The sequence below is a fragment of the Lissotriton helveticus genome, chromosome 9 (assembly GCF_964261635.1).
Source record: "Lissotriton helveticus chromosome 9, aLisHel1.1, whole genome shotgun sequence".
NCBI lineage: Eukaryota > Metazoa > Chordata > Amphibia > Caudata > Salamandridae > Lissotriton > Lissotriton helveticus.
Window position 1 is genome coordinate 1,259,966,287 of NC_136070.1, and position 16,436 is coordinate 1,259,982,722.

At 49.7% G+C, this 16,436-nt stretch overlaps 1 protein-coding gene across 1 annotated transcript in view; it reads left to right on the forward strand.

Moving 5' to 3' along the window:
- P4HTM (prolyl 4-hydroxylase, transmembrane) overlaps positions 1 to 16,436 on the forward strand; it is a 150,032-nt gene that overhangs the window by 88,007 nt on the left and 45,589 nt on the right. Inside the window, exon 5 of the mRNA XM_078661797.1 lies at positions 9,284 to 9,446. Coding sequence (XP_078517923.1) covers positions 9,284 to 9,446 — 163 coding nt within the window. The remainder of the gene's footprint in view (positions 1 to 9,283; positions 9,447 to 16,436) is intronic.

Consider the following 16,436-nt stretch of genomic DNA (forward strand, 5'->3'; position numbering starts at 1 on the left):
CATGTACCTTGCAGGAGCCCCCCTCAGCACAGTACCCTGGTCTGAGAGCTCCTGCTGAGTCCGGGGGGCTCCATGTACCTTGCAGGGGACCCCTCATCACAGTACCCTGGCCTGAGAGCTCCTGTTGAGACTGGGGGGCTCCATATATCTTGCAGGGGGGCCCCTCAGCGCAGTACCCTGGTCTGAGAGCTCCTGTTGAGTCCGGGGGGCTCCACGTACCCTGGAGGGGGGGCCCCCTCAGCACAGTACCGTGGCCTGAGAGCTTCTGTTGAGCCCGGGGGGGCTCCATGTACCTTGCAGGGGCCCCCCTCAGCACAGTACCCTGGCCTGAGAGCTCCTGTTGAGTCCGGGGGGCTCCATGTACTTTGCAGGAACCCCCTTCAGCACAGTACTGTGGCATGAGAGCTCCTGTTGAGTCCGGGGGGCTCCAGGTACCTTGCAGGAACCCCCTTCAGCACAGTACCCTGGCCTGAGAGCTCCTGTTGAGACTGGGGGGCTCCATATATCTTGCGGAGGGGCCCCTCAGCACAGTACCCTGGCCTGTGAGTTCATGTTGATTCCGGGGGGCTCCATGTACCCTGCAGGGGGACCCTCAGCACAGTACCCTGGCCTGAGAGCTCCTGTTTAGTCCGGGGGGCTCCATGTACCCTGCAGGGGGACCCTCAGCACAGTACCCTGGCTTGAGAGCTCCTGTTGAGTCCGGGGGGCTCCATGTACCCTGCAGGGGGACCCTCAGCACAGTACCCTGGCTTGAGAGATCCTGTTGAGTCCGGGGGGCTCCATGTACCTTGCAGAAGCCCCCTTCAGCAGAGTACCCTGGTCTGAGAGCTCCTGTTGAGTCCGGGGGGCTCCATGTACCCTGCAGGAGCCCTCTCAGCACAGTACCCTGGCCTGAGAGCTTCTGCTGAGTCCGGGGGGGCTCCATGTACCCTGCGGGGGGCCTCAGCACAGTACCCTGGCCTGAGAGCTCCTGCTGAGTCCGGGGGGCTTCATGTACCTTGCAGGAGTCCCCCTCAGCACAGTACCCTGGTCTGAGAGCTCCTGCTGAGTCCGGGGGGCTCCATGTACCTTGCAGGAGCCCCCCTCAGCACAGTACCCTGGCCTGAAAGCTCCTGTTGAGTCTGGGGGGACTCCATGTACCTTACAGGAGCCCCCCTCAGCACAGTACCCTGGCCTGAAAGCTCCTGTTTAGTCCGGGGGGCTCCAGGTACCTTGCAGGGGCCCCCTCATCACAGTACCCTGGCCTGAGAGCTCCTGTTGAGTCTGGGGGGTTCCATGTACCCTGCAGGAGCCCTCTCAGCACAGTACCCTGGCCTGAGAGCTCCTGTTGAGTCCGGGAGGCTTCATGTACCCTGCAGGGGGACCCTCAGCACAGTACCCTGGCCTGAGAGCTCCTGTTGAGTCCGGGGGGCTCCATGTACCCTGCAGGCCCCCCCCTAAGCACAGTACCCTGGCCTGAGAGCTCCTGTTGAGTCTGGGGGGCTCCATGTACCTTGCAGAAGCCCCCTTCAGCACAGTACCCTGGCCTGAGAGCTCCTGTTGAGTCCGGGGGGCTCCATGTACCCTGCAGGGGGACCCTCAGCACAGTACCCTGGCCTGAGAGCTCCTGTTGAGTCTGGGGGGCTCCATGTACCCTACAGGAGCCCTCTCAGCACAGTACCCTGGCCTGAGAGCTCCTGTTGAGTCTGGGGGGCTCCATGTACCCTGCAGGGGGACCCTCAGCACAGTACCCTGGCCTGAGAGCTCCTGTTGAGTCCGGGGGGCTCCATGTACCTTGCAGGAGCCCCCCTCAGCACAGTACCCTGGTCTGAGAGCTCCTGTTGAGACTGGGGGGCTCCATGTACCCTGCGGGGGGCCTCAGCACAGTACCCTGGCCTGAGAGCTCCTGTTGAGTCCGGGGGGCTCCATGTACCTTGCAGGAGCCCCCCTCAGCACAGTACCCTGGTCTGAGAGCTCCTGTTGAGACTGGGGGGCTCCATGTACCCTGCGGGGGGCCTCAGCACAGTACCCTGGCCTGAGAGCTCCTGTTGAGTCCGGGGGGGCTCCATGTACCCTGCAGGGGGCCCCTCAAGTTCTGTTGCGCCACATCATTCCTAGAAGTGCTCTGAGACTGGGGCCCACAGTTCCTACCTGTGTGACGCTGTTGTGTTGTCAGTGTGAGTGATGTGTTTCTAGGCGCTGCGCATCATTAGAGTTGCCTTCAAGCAGCAGTGTCTGGGGTGCAGTAGTGTCAGCCTACAAGGGCGTCTGCTTCGATCATCATTACTCTGGCCCCATCACTGTTCAAGGCCCTACTAGCTTGGTCTTGGTTAGGCTGTGCATGGGAGAAGCACCCAGAGCATGTGTTTCCTTACTGGTATCTGCTGTAAATGGGCCTATTTATGTAATGAGCTATTCACCCACTTCAGCCAAAGTGCAGTGTACCGAGGGTGTATCCAGTCACGAGATGACAAGGTCCGTGTGCACGGACTACAGCACTTTGCTGTGTGTTTGGCAGTCTCAGCGCCTTAAATGGCAATACGGAGGTGCTGGTACTCACTTTTCAGAGTATTCACTTTAAAGAAGTGTGGGTACTCATAGTAAGAGTACCTGTGTGCTCCTGGGAAGTACTGGTACTCTCCCATTAAATGTATTGCAGCAGTGCTGAGAAGAGCAGGTACTCACTGTTTAGAGCACCTGTGTGCTCCTGGGAAGTACGGGTACTCTCCCATTAAATGTATTGCAGCAGTGTTGAGAAGGGCAGGTACTCACTGTTTAGAGTACCTGAGTGCTCCTGGGAAGTACTGGTACTCTCCCACTACATGTATTGCAGCAGTGGTGAGAAGTGCAGGTACTTTGCCTTTCACATTAAAGTAGTGTGGGTACTCAATAGTTGGAGTACCTGTGTGCTCCTGGGAAGTACTGGTACTCTCCCATTAAATGTATTGCAGCAGTGCTGAGAAGAGCAGGTACTCACTGTTTAGAGCACCTGTGTGCTCCTGGGAAGTACGGGTACTCTCCCATTAAATGTATTGCAGCAGTGCTGAGAAGGGCAGGTACTCACTGTTTAGAGTACCTGCGTGCTCCTGGGAAGTACTGGTACTCTCCCACTACATGTATTGCAGCAGTGGTGAGAAGTGCAGGTACTTTGCCTTTCACATTAAAGTAGTGTGGGTACTCAATAGGTGGAGTACCTGTGTGCTCCTGGGAAGTACTGGTGCTCTCCCATTAAATGTATTGCAGCAGTGCTGAGAAGAGCAGGTACTCTCCCATTAAATGTATTGCAGCAGTGCTGAGAAGGGCAGGTACTCACTGTTTAGAGCACCGGTGTGCTCCTGGGAATTACTGGTACTCTCCCATTAAATGTGTTGCAGTAGTGCTGAGAAGGGCAGGTACTCACTGTTTAGAGCACCGGTGTGCTCCTGGGAAGTACTGGTACTCTCCCATTAAATGTATTGCAGCAGTGCTGAGAAGGGCAGGTACTCACTGTTTAGAGCACCGGTGTGCTCCTGGGAAGTACTGGTACTCTCCCATTAAATGTATTGCAGCAGTGCTGAGAAGGGCAGGTACTCTCCCTTTCACATTAAAGAAGTGCTGGTACTCAGTGCCGGACAGCACTTGGCCATTTAAAGCTCTTTTTTGGTAGAATGTAATAACCTTATTTGAAGTGAACCCCCATGATGCTACCTGTCCTCGAACGCCTGAATGGATGAAAGTGATGTTATGTTATTATAACTTCTATAGCGCACGATTACCCAGAGGTGTCTTGGCGCTGAAATGAACCGAGACTGCCTGCTCCTGCCTCTCTTAATTCTGGAAAAGCAATGTCTTTGACAAGCGCGGAGAATCAGGACGCGAACACTTAGGACCCGGCTCACTGGTGGTTGAGCGGCCGGGTGGCCCAATCGGCAGCCGGCCGCCTCCTCTTCCGGGTCAGGGAGTGACGCGTATCCTGAGTGGTAGGGGGCGGAGACCTTTGGCCTATTTAGGGTCAACTCCCTGTGACCGGGGTCTCTGTTCCCGCTACCACTCCAGGATACTTGACTGCACACGCCGGCACCGAAGCCATTCATCGTGATCCAGGCCGGCCATCTGAAACTCCCACCCACCCGTCCCTTAGTTCTAATGGTTTGAGGGGCGTTTGTTGCGGAAAAGAGACCTGCGATCAGTAAACAGTGACTAACACAATGGATGGGAGGCCGCCTGGCGGACTCCATAGGCCAGCACTGAGGCGGGATATGGTAAGCTCTCCGCTGGGAGGAAGTGACCACCGGCTGGGGAGGCTAGGGCGACAGATTTCGAGCCTCCTGGGCGTCCCTGGGAAGCCTGGTGGTCGAGGGGTGGGCCCTGCTAATGGCGGACAAGGACCAGAGGTGCGGGCCCACCACTCTAAGGGGCAGGTGCCCGGCACCTGGCGTAGGATATCCAGTTGCGAGATGCGAGCCAGATGGGGCTCGTCCCTTAGGGCTGGGAACGTGAGAGGAGCAAGATATGTTTTAAAGTGTGATTGTAAATATCAGATATGCATGTTATTTGCTTGTCATGTTTATATAGTGTTGTGATTAAACATGGCTGTTTTTACCCCACCCGAATCTCTTGGTGATTTCAATGTGGGGATCTTGCATGTCTATGTCAGATTAGGGGGAGGCGGGGGCATATCTGGAGGGTACGGGTCCTATAGCATTTTCCTATGATGAATGATGCTGCCGCTCTCAAGTCTGAGCTGAGAGCCCTCGTGCCGTGGGTCTAGTTCCTGGCAAGGGGAGACATATTCATGACATATTGAGAGTAAGAAAGGACGCCAAGTATCCATCCTAGTCCAGTAGAAAGGGGGTGCCGCTCCTACCCAGGGGGTGGTGGGTGGGGTGCGAGGGTTGAGGTTTTGCCCGTCTTGGACCTGCTGCTAGGGGTCGCTGCAGGATGTGAAATGGATGATAGACATGGGCAACGTGTACTATTACCTGGTTGCAAAAAGTTGTCGCACTTTGCGACCAGTATTTTTGCTTCCAGAGTGGGAGTTTGCAACCGAGTCTGTGGACGGTCTGAGCTGTCCATGACGGTCTGTGTCAGAAGAGTATAGGACCCGGATCCCCCAGCATGCTCCCCGCTCCCTCCCTAGAACCTGACAACCCACATGAGAATCAACAACAGAGATTTGTGTGGGTGTAAAACGGCCATGTTTAATATTTTGACATTTCATAAAGATGACAAGGCATTTCAAAATTCATTATATACAGTTATCAACACAATTTTTATTCTTGACTTCTTGACTTCGTGATCTTCTTCCACCAGATTAAGATTCTAATCCTCCAGCACTAAGGGGGCTTCCGGCTCCCCTCTTCCATGCCGTGCATCCACGCGAGGTGGAACCCACCTGCGCCCCATGAGGAGTGGACCCCCAACCACTGATCCTTGTCCGCCTTCTCCAGGGGCCCACCCTCCGACCACCAGGCTGACCAGGAACCCAGGAGGCTCGTAACCTGTCGCCCTAGCCTCCCCAGCCGGGGCCCTATTTCACAGCGGAGAGCTTACCGTCTCCCCCCTCAGTGCTGGCCTAGGGAGTACGCAAGGCGGACTCCCGTCTATTCCGTCGGTCAATTTTACTGTTCCAAGGTCTTTCTACTGCCACAAAGGTGATCCGGGCCCACAGGTCCGTCACCTTCCCCACCTGCGCTCTGTATGAAAGACCCTAATCCTCTAACCCAGCTATATGTACCGGTGTCCGATAACTGCACTCCATCATTGCGATACATCACCTCACCGGGAAACATTTTGGTGCAGAATGTGACACCAGCGGCCCTTACCTGAGCACAACCTGGTCGCTTCACCCTGATCCGCCTCTCAATGCCCTGAAGCTGTACTCCAACCTTGTGATACCTCACCTCACCGGAAACCATTCTGATGGAATGTTCCACAAGCGGCCCTTCCCTGAGCCCAACTTGGGCAATTCCTCCTTGAGCCGCCTCACCGATAAATTCCAGGCTCTCGACTTCTTCCCGGGGCCGCCCGCCTCGACACAGGAACACTGTTCCCCCTCAGGCCTCCCGGCCACACCACTCGCTGCTGACATAGTCGCCTCGTGGCATAACGCACAAACGAGTGCCCCGTGCCCACACCACCTTCGCGGGCACACTACTGAACAGGAGAGAAATAGAAAAGTCAAGTATGGTCATCGGCAAATCATCAGCATTTCTGACCACCATTCTGGCAAAACTGACTGTGAGAGGCTTTTCCAGCCCGTGGACTGGTCCCTAAAGTTCAACCCCCACATCGGACCTGAGGAGATTGAGCAGAGTAGGTTTCCCGTGTGGCCTCCTGAGGCAAAGGGTAACTTTGTTCTTTCCTTGCTGGGGCAACCATGGGTGTTTTCGGCCCCTGTTGACATTTTCTGGAACTTGCTCCTTCTTTTAGATGCAAGAGGTTTTGGAGCACAGGTTAGAGGGGCTGGGGCGGTGCCGTCAGGTTGCACTCATGGTTGCGCAATGCCCTGTTCGCCTATGGTGTCTGGATTCTAATTGAACCATGTCAGGAGCTCACCAGGCCAGCGCCATCAATGTACTGCACTCACACCTATGCACTCATCTGCATTATGGGAATTAAGTGGAAGTTTCTAGATTGTATTGATCCTTACCATACCGTCCCTTGCTTCTCTTGAGACTACCGAGTTAAAGCCTCTCCCGGCATCCATCTAGAGCCCACCTGTGGAAATACAGACTGCGGCTGAACCTGTGATCAATGCCCAGACTCACAAGGCAACCAGGGTGGCTATCAGTGGCAAGCTCCTGGCTCCATCTCCAGACATTGGTCTCAGATATTAGAAAATTGAGTTGAAGAAAGGTTTAAGATCCAAGGAAAATGCAGAGAGGTCTTGCAAAACTGTGACCTTTAGAAGCACTGACCCCTGAGTCGTGCATTTGTAAAAAAAGAAACAAACGCTGGCTGTTATTGGCACACACTGTCTGAGATCCAGGTCAAAGGAGGATCGGAAAAGGACATCCTCGCAAAGCGACATCAAAAATGTGTCCGAAAATGTGGGCACACTGGATTGGTTAAAAACTAAGTTGAATGTTGGACGTTTCTATATGATCTTTGTATAATTTTTTTGTTTCATGATAACTTGAAGGAAGAATATATATTTTTGGTGCAGACTTTATTTGAATATCTATTTAGTGATGTAGCAAGACTGCATAATTCATGTCTTTGTGATAATGAGTTTGTTTTACTTGTTGCGATTCCTAAATGCAAAAATTGCCAAAGGTTTTTGACCGTCCGGGTCATATTTAGCCTCCTTCTCCACAATGCAAACACACAATGACAGGCGGTAGAAACCACAAACCCAGTCCCAAGGAATGAAAATGTCCAGTGACCCTCCTCCCTCACACCATCCTTCTGGCTTCTGTGGCTAAGCCGAGGGAATCTGTCATCATGGTAGAATCCGAGGTGCCTTAGTTGTTCTGGCAACTAGCAGCCTCCTGGGAATCCCTCAGCAAGAGCGGGGCTTTAACAATATTCAGCCCCAGTCCTAACATCACAGACACCTGTGTTCCCAACAAGACGCTTATCTCTCCTGCCTGAAAAGGCCCAGTTCGGACTCAGACTGACCACACTGTCGACTGTTTCTAGTAATGGATCTTCAGTGACATCAGCGTTGAGACAAACACAAGATCACCTCGAGGGCCTCGATCTACTGGTGATTATCAGCCTGAAGTTAGACTTCAGATCTGGTCAGAGGCACCAGTTGTGAACACCGGGAGGATCTGGTGGCACAACTGGCCAGAGGCGAACACCTTGTCCTGGTCTTATGAGCAGGTTTCCCGAAGGCAGCCAGGACTCTTCTCTCATCATCCCTGGTGATGGTCTAACCTCGCTGGTGCATAATAAATTTTTAAAGAGCTATTCGGCTGTGTATAATGATTCCATTAAAAACTAGAAAGGTTGTTTTTAATGGTGGTGTTCTCATGTGGCTCTGGAGACAGATGTCAGCAGAAAGGCAATATGGCGAGATGAGCTCCACATGATGGTGAGGGCCAGACTGGAATGCAAAATGAGTCCTGGCATAGAATATTCAAATTAGCCTCACAGCAGAACTGGGCGAAGGTGGCATGGTTGGGTCATTGCACCCATCCTGCTCTGAAAGCAGCCCCCTAGCCTGCATCCTACTGGGGCTTGTCAGAATACCGACCCTGACAGCCAAAAGGGGCAGAATAATTGCATCCAGTAGTTAATGATCTCAAATGAAGCAGGAGCTAAACCCGGGTACTTTCATAATTCATATCTTTGTATGTCAGGGTTGTATGTGATGTTGAGGAAATCTGTTCAGGAGCAAATTTCTCATTGAATGTGTTCCTTCATTTTTATTAAGTCATTGGCAGAATGTTGAGTGCATGTTGGCGAATGTCTTTAATCTCCTACAGACCTATTGTTTTTGATGCCATAGATCTATTGTTTCACATTTAGAGGGCTAGGGAGTCCTTGTGCCCCTTCTTTCTTCTTCCTGTTTATCCTCTCTTTTTCCTGTTTGCATGCCAGGGGGACCAACCCCCATCAAACTGTTTCTGTCCTTTTCGACTCATCCCTCATCCTAGACCCGAAGGGCCTCCTTGTTTCTCCCACTTCTTGTTTTTTTGTCTGCCCCAGTCTTCTGCCTCTACACCAATACCTCTACCCTGCTTACACCTTAGTAACTTGACCCCTACTTGTACCCCAGTACCTGTGTCTCGTGCCTCTACTATTGTCTCAACCATGGTATTTCCACTCTTACCTATTCTTTAGTTCTTCTACTCCTTGTATCCCTGTCCGTAGGTTACTCGAAGACCTTCACCCCTGCCCATATTCGTTCTACCTCTCCCCTAATATTTATAACCGTTGTATCACTGCACGGGCACTGTACATCTGCTGCTACGGATGCTCTTGTAACTCTTCTGCGCCCCCTCTTATTACTCCTGCCCTTTTTTCTCAGTTGTATTTTATGATGTTTTCTTTTCTCCTTTATGGTGTTTTTGTTGGATTTCCTTAGTTTTCCCAGCTAGGTGGTTTTATCATTCTGAAAATATGCCTGAATAAAATTTTACTAGCCTGGCGCTATCAAGCTAGTGTTTTCCATTGTATATTTTCTCCGAATTGAGGCAGAGTTGTAAATCAGCTTCCAAGGAAAGAAATATGGCTCGAAGAACAATAAGGAACGTATTTGAATAAATGTTATCGTGAATGTTGCATGCATTGCACTGGACCTGGGTGCTTCGTTAATGCTGACACTTAACTCTCACCACCAGTACCAAGCATGTTTGTTCTTTTCCTCCCCAAGGGGTGCTGAGTTTGGAGGAGTTCAAAGAGTTGAACATCAAGGACTTCCACAGGTACATGGGGAGCCAGGAGGTGCAGATGAGCGAGCTGGTGCGGAACAGCCAGCACACCTGGCTGTACCAGGGCGAGGGGGCGCACCAGGTGCTGCGGACCATACGGCAAAGGTAATCCACGCCTCTGATGGCCACAATATCTCCAAGAAGTGAACGGCAACGAGTAGGGCCTTCCACAACACCAACCATTGCACATGTTGTCTGGATCTGATGGTTCTTGGTAATAGAGCGTGGAAGATGCAGCATTATCCAGTTGTCACATCACACATGGATAAGCACCATCAACATGCTTCAAGTGTGACTCCAGGGCAAATACTGTCATTCTTGGTCATGCTTAAATGGCCTTTATATAGCGCGTGCTACCTTTGGCGAGGAGTTGAACATGTTCATGTTATTAATGTGACAGTTGAAAGGGGTCTTCATACAGAGGTGTTAGAGTGCAGGTATTATTTTGAGGATGTTTGTTAAGTGCAATGAGGCCTTTTTTCAGTTGCTTAAGACATGATAATATTCAGTATATGTGGCGTTCTCCAGCTTGCCAGGTCCGTGGGTGAGTAGGTCATCCAGGCAGTGCTTCTCTTTGCATTCTGGGACTTGTATTCCTGATTTGCTGATGGGCTAAACTCGACTACAAACGAGAGAAGGCAGGTAAGAGGCCTGCCTTGGGGCTGGGAAGCCAGAGGGCTCCTGCTGGTGCTGGAAGCAGGTAGTAAGCAGGAGCCGGTCTGCCCTTTGTATGGCAGGTCATGCCTTTTCGCCTGCATGGTTCTTTTTTTATTATTATTTTTTAATTTTATTATTTTTATAAAGTATACAATCCCGTTTGGCAGTACAGATTCTGTTGTCCAGGGCTTCCCTTCACGCCCAGGAGCCGGCGCCATTTTGCAGCTTGTCTGTGGCCTTGCAGACAGAAACACACCCACACAAACACGCAGCGGGCGCCGACGCCCCATTTGTTCGGCTCATTTGCCACTAATTGGTCGAGAGATAAGGCCGGTCCCGGAGGCGGAGGAGGTGACACCCCGAGGCTGCTACACCGGCTGTAATTATATGCAAACAAACCGAGCTGGAAGCGGGGAGAGTGCCATCAGCCCTGTTTATTTTACATTAATGAGAAGTAATTGTGTTTACAACAGTGTAATCGCGGGATGGCGTTAATAGTGACATGGTGGGCCGGCTACAAGGGGGGGGGGGGGGGGTGTTGTCATTTATAGCCGAGATAGAAGCAGGTTTGCAGGACGGTCGCACATCTATTTATTTTATTTATTTATTTCTGCGTTTTTATATAGTGCGGACTTTACCCGAAGGCGTCAGAGCGCTTCACAATAGGAACAGAACTGATACATGAGGAGAGAATTACAAGTGAACAAATTACAAAAGCAAACGTTGCGTTTCATGAGGCAAAAGTGACAATTGTGAGCAAACAAAATACAATAGGTAGCAAACGGTGCATTACAGGAAGAAAAAGTGACATGTGTGCAGGTTACAAAAGCGTACAAAGTACAAGTAGAGGTATAATACTGCAATAAATGGAGGACACTCAAACACAAGAACAAACGTTACGTGGGCAAAGGCTAGGGCCTTACAAGTAAATGGCTTTTAACTTTGAAAGGGGTGCAGCCAATCATGTATATACCAACTACCTGTAGCCATGGCAACACCAACCAAGCTTGGTTGATACCCTGTAACGGTAAAGCAAATGTACTTGTCTGTAAAATTTGATAAAATACTTTGAAATAAAAAAATAAAAAAAAACTTCAGCCACAATGTTCCCCAGACGAACAAGGCCCTGTCCGGTGAAAGACGTGTCTGAGCGCAGCAGTTGGAAAAGTAACTCAGCTGGGCCCCCAAAACCCGTCACAGAAAGGGCCTTTCTGAATCCTGAGAGTGAAGTCATAAGGAAGCCAGTGGCCCAGTAAAGCGCCCACCAGGGCCTTACTCTGTCCCAGACCTGGAGGGCAGCATCGGGTGTGGTCACGAAGGACCTTCGTCTGTCTCCTACATGGGGTCAGGTCTGCACCCCCATCGAGTCCCTGAATACCACGTTTATGGGCCCTCTGCTGCTCCCATTCTCATCCTACAACAACGGTGTCTGACCCTACCTGGACCTCTGGGCTTGACCAACTACAACTTTCCCATCAGCCCTACTACACTTGCGAATCGGTCCCGTACAACTACTTCACAGGCTTAGGGATCACGAACCACTCAACAATAGTAACACTGTCCACCTTCCCATCGCTGCCTTCGCTCATAGCCACCGGTCAGTGCACTGACTCTTTCATCTACCTTCTGTTTCTCCACTGCTCTACACTTGCTCTTATTATGGTAAAGTAGGATTTACAGAAATCACAAAAACTGTTGTACCACAACATCATAACAACAGCTGTGAAACAGAGAGGAGAACCTTGGAAACAGTACTTTCTAAGTTTAGACACAGGTATTTTCTTTAACGGATGTACAGAGACAAGGTGATTTGCCCAAAACTTAGTTATGTCAGTGCAGGCCTCTAATATTAGGCATGTTTACATGAGGATGTACCCCCTGCCGGGACATATACAAGGATGCTGAATCGGGTACCACCTTGTAACGACTGTATCCTCACAGGATGCTAACCGTGCCTCAGGCTCCAAGTGCTACAGAAAGAGTTGCTTCTAATGAGGAAGATTCTCTAAATGCTGAAATCTGAATCTCTTCTAGAATAGTGTTTTCCAGATGGTGGTGGAGCGCTTTTCTCTGGAGAGACCCAGACGCCATCATTTGTTGAAATTACAGAGCATCTCAACTCATTCAGGAGCCATTCAGTCTCAACTTGCTTCAGGAGAGGGGAAGGGTGTAGGTTCAGACATAAACCACGAGTCACGTATTTTGGTCATTTCAGTCCCCAAAGTCACTGTACAAAAAATATATGTAGTCTAATACTCCAAAGTAAAAAAAAAGTACAGAAATAACCTTCATTGGTTTCCAACAATAGTAAAGTGCAAAATGTGCCCATAAAGTGCACAAAAAATGATGTCTGGCCAAGTTTCTCCCGCATCCGTGGGCTTTAAGGTAATTCCTACACTTGCAAATACTCAATTTTAAGCATGGTAATCGGGATCAGGTGCCAGCGTTTACAACAAACCACATTAAAAGAGAGGTGATGGGTACCAGTGCATCTCAGGAAGTGGAGTCCATTACATGTACTGTACTGTAACTGTGCAAGAAAATACTTAGAGGTGTACACCATGCAACAATCATGTTCAACCCTCTTCAACACCACCAACGGCAATAATCTTTACATTATAGTAAATGGAACACATATACCCCTAGATGCATCAAGCATCCATTTTGCGATTCCTTATTAGCGAAAAATATGGATTCGCTAATAAGGAATAGTAAAATGCTATACATGAAGAAGTCGCTTAAAAAAATCGCGATTTCTTAAAATTCCTTAATTGCGACTCGCAAATTGCGAGTCGCAATTAAGGAATACCTCCCCGTTCATTCCTATGGGCCTAGAGGCCCATAGGAATGAATGGTAAGACAATTTTAAGTTGCGATTCTCAATTAGAGAATCGCAAATTGAGATTGCAATTTCAAGGGTGCCAGGGTGTCCAAAGGACACCCTGTTGCACCCCTGAAATCTGCATATGGGTACATCTTGCACACACACATGCCCTAAGGGCATGTTGGTGTGTAAAATGGAACTTTGAAAAAGGCACTTTAGTGCATTTTTCAAAGTTTTTGCAAATTACCATGAAGTTCAACTTCATGGTAATTTGCTCCCCCTATTAGCAAAATCGCTATTTTCTTTTTTTTTTACTTTGATGCATTGCATTTAAGGAATCTCAATTTGAGATTCCTTAAATGCAATAGCAATTTAAGTAATCGCAAATTTGCGATTTCTTAAATTGCGATTTTGCATTTGGGATGATGCATCTCTTTTTTTTTTTATTTCCGAAATTCTTTATTGTATATAGAAAAATATAAATTTACATACATGGACGAGGCTTATACATGAGTGAAAGAGGAAGGAAGAGAGCAGGCTGAAGAGAAGAGAAGAAAGAAAAGAAAAGGGGGCGGGCGGTAGTTCGAGCTCTTGAGATTATCCTCCAGTTCGTGGTCTCATAGTTCGTATTCCGTCCTTTGATGTTCCATGGCATTTGTGCGTCTCTGTAATCGATCATCTTGTGCTCCGCGCCCCGGGGGAACAGAGAGAGAGGTATAGATAAAGTAGGAGATGTGCACGGTGTTCTGTTATCACAAAACTGGTTTGCAAGCGCCCTCAGATGTCTCTTGCTCACGCCTACGGTGGCTTGTGTGATGACAGGTAGTGGTCTAGGGACCCCCACATGGTCGACTGCTTGTGCGTTTTCGGTGTGTGTTTTGCTGTGATGTTGTCCGCCCCCCTGAGGAACGTGACCCAGTTGAGCCACGCCTGTGGAGCCGCCTTTGATGTGTCCTTCCAGTTAGTTAGGACTATTTTGACTGCGGCTGTTAGCAGAAGATCAATGAGGTCCCGATCTTCTGCGTTTGTGATTGCCTGGGATGTGAACCCTAGGGCCAGGCTCGTGAGGTCTATGTGTATGTCTATGCCTGTGATTTCGTGGATAAGTGTTCTGATCTTCCCCCAGAAGTCCTTGATCTTTGGGCATTTCAGTAGGAGGTGTTCTAAGTCTCCCCTTTCTTTACCGCAGTTCCAGCATACGTCGCTGTCTCTAATGCCTACGGTGGCTAATCGGGCCGGTGTCCAGTATGCCTTGTGTACCAGCCAGAATTTTGTCTGGTTCAGTGTGGCCGTCACCTTTTTCCGACTCGTGGACCTCCATAGCTCGGCTTTAGCGTCCTCGCTGAGTGCTTGACCTGCTGCCTCCCCCCAGAAGTTTATGACTTTGTCATTAAGTTTGGTGTGTTTGGGGCCTAGGATCTTATAGAGGTGTGCTACCTGGTGTCCTAGCGTGTTCAGGCTGTTTGCCAGCTGTATTATCGAGGGTGTCTGGGTGCTGAGGTTCGCCTTCCTTATTGCGACTTTTATCTTCAGGAAGTTGTATAGTTCTACGCTATTTAGGCTGTACTCTCCCTTCAGGGTGTCGAATGTTACGTCAGCGCCCTTGTTCTTAAGGTCCCTGGCTATGGATATTCCTTGGCTGTACCAATCGTGCATGTCTAGGACCTTGCCCTTGTATTTTAGGGTTGGGTTGTGCCAGATGGATTCAAAGGACCCTCCCTTGATGCTCGTGTTTAGAAGTTTGTCAACTTTCAGCAGAGCTCGTTTTGTGTTCCTGAGTATCGGGTTATTTTTGATTGCCGGGTGTTTGGTGGCCGTGAGGAGGGTAATGGGTTTCATACCTTTTAGCAACCCCTGCTCGAGTGCTAGCCATGCCGGTGTGTAGTCCTGTCTTGGGTCCAGCCAATGCAGTCCCTGTCTAGCTATGCATGCCTCGTGGAATCGTTTGAAGTTTGTTATGTTTAGTCCCCCCTGCTCCTTTGATAATCTAAGTTTTTGCATGCTTATTCTGGCCTTCTTCCCTCTCCATAGGAAATCGTTCAGTATCCTGTCTACTTTTTTGTGGAAGTCATCTGTGTTGGTTAGGGGTAGCATGGTTAGCATATAGTTCACCATTGGTGTGAGCATCATTTTTATTGTTTCTACCCTCCCCCACCAAGTTGTGAACTTGGGTGACCACCCGTCTACTTTGGCCTTTATTTTCTGAATTATAGCCTGTTCATTATGTTCTAGCGTCGTGCTCAGGTCCCTCTCAAAGAGAATGCCTAGGTACTTAATAGGTTTATTTTGCCACGCTAGGCCTGATGTTCCTAGTACTGCGCTTGTTGTGTGGATGTTTAGGGGCTTGCACTCTGATTTGTCCTTGTTGAGTTTGTACCCTGAAACCTGGGCGTACCTGTCGATTGTGTCTGTCAGTGCCTTGATAGATCTCTCAGGGTCTTCAGTCATTATTAAGACATCATCCGCATACGCCGCTAGCTTAAATTTTTCCCCTCCTATCGGCACTCCTGCTATGTCTTCGTTCGTTCGTATCATTGTTAGGAGCGGTTCTATTGCCAATAGGAAGAGGCCAGGTGAGAGTGGACAGCCCTGTCGCGTGCCTCTGCCTAGGTTTAGTATGTTTGAGGTGCCGCCGTTCACTACCACACGTGCCTTGGGGCTGTTGTAAAGTGCCATCACCATTTTCCTGTAGTTGGGTCCTAGCCCGAATTTCTCCATGCATCGATCTAAAAAGGGCCATGAGACTCTATCGAACGCTTTTTCGGCGTCTAGGGCTATCATTACGGCAGCTTTACTGCTCTGGGCCGAGTGGTTGATTATATGGCATAGTAGTCTGGTGTTGTCATGGGACATGCGGTTTTTCAGGTATCCTACCTGGGAGTTGTGTATGAGTTTAGGTAGGTAGGCGTTAAGTCTGTTGGCTAGTATCTTCGCGTATATCTTGCAGTCTACATTTATGAGTGAGATCGGCCTGAAGTTTTTCGCCTCTGTCATGTCCTTCCCTTCCTTTGGTATGACTATTATGTTTGCCTCAGCCATTGATGGGGTCATGCGTCCTTCGTGGACGCACTCGTCAAATACCTGTTTCAGTGTGGATTGTAGTGTGGGCAGGTATTGTTTGTAGAACCCTGCTGAAAAACCGTCGGGCCCTGGTGCTTTGTTTTCTTTGAGGCTGGTTGTGGCTTTCCTTATCTCTTCCTCCGTAACTGTTAACTCTAGGACGTCTCGTTCTCGCTCTGTTAGTGTGGGTGTGGCTATGCTGTTGAGGAGTTCCTCGCCCCCGTCCTCTTTTAGCGCGTCATCTCTTGTGTATAGGCCCTCATGGAAGTCCCTGAAGACTTCCAGGATGTCCTTATTAGCCGTCTGGGCCTTGTTGTGTTTATCTTTGATTGCCCCAATCGTGTGCTGCTTTTGTTTCCCTTTTAGGTAGGTTGCTAGGTTTTTCCCCGCTTTGTTGGCGGTGCATAGGTTGACTGATTTATATTTGTTGATCCAGGTCCCTGCTCTTTCGCTTAATATTCTGTTGAGCTCATACTTCAGTTTGGTTAGTTTTGTGAGTGTGTTGTTGTCTTCTAGGCTTGCAATGTGGCTGTTCTCTAGTGTTTTGATCTCTT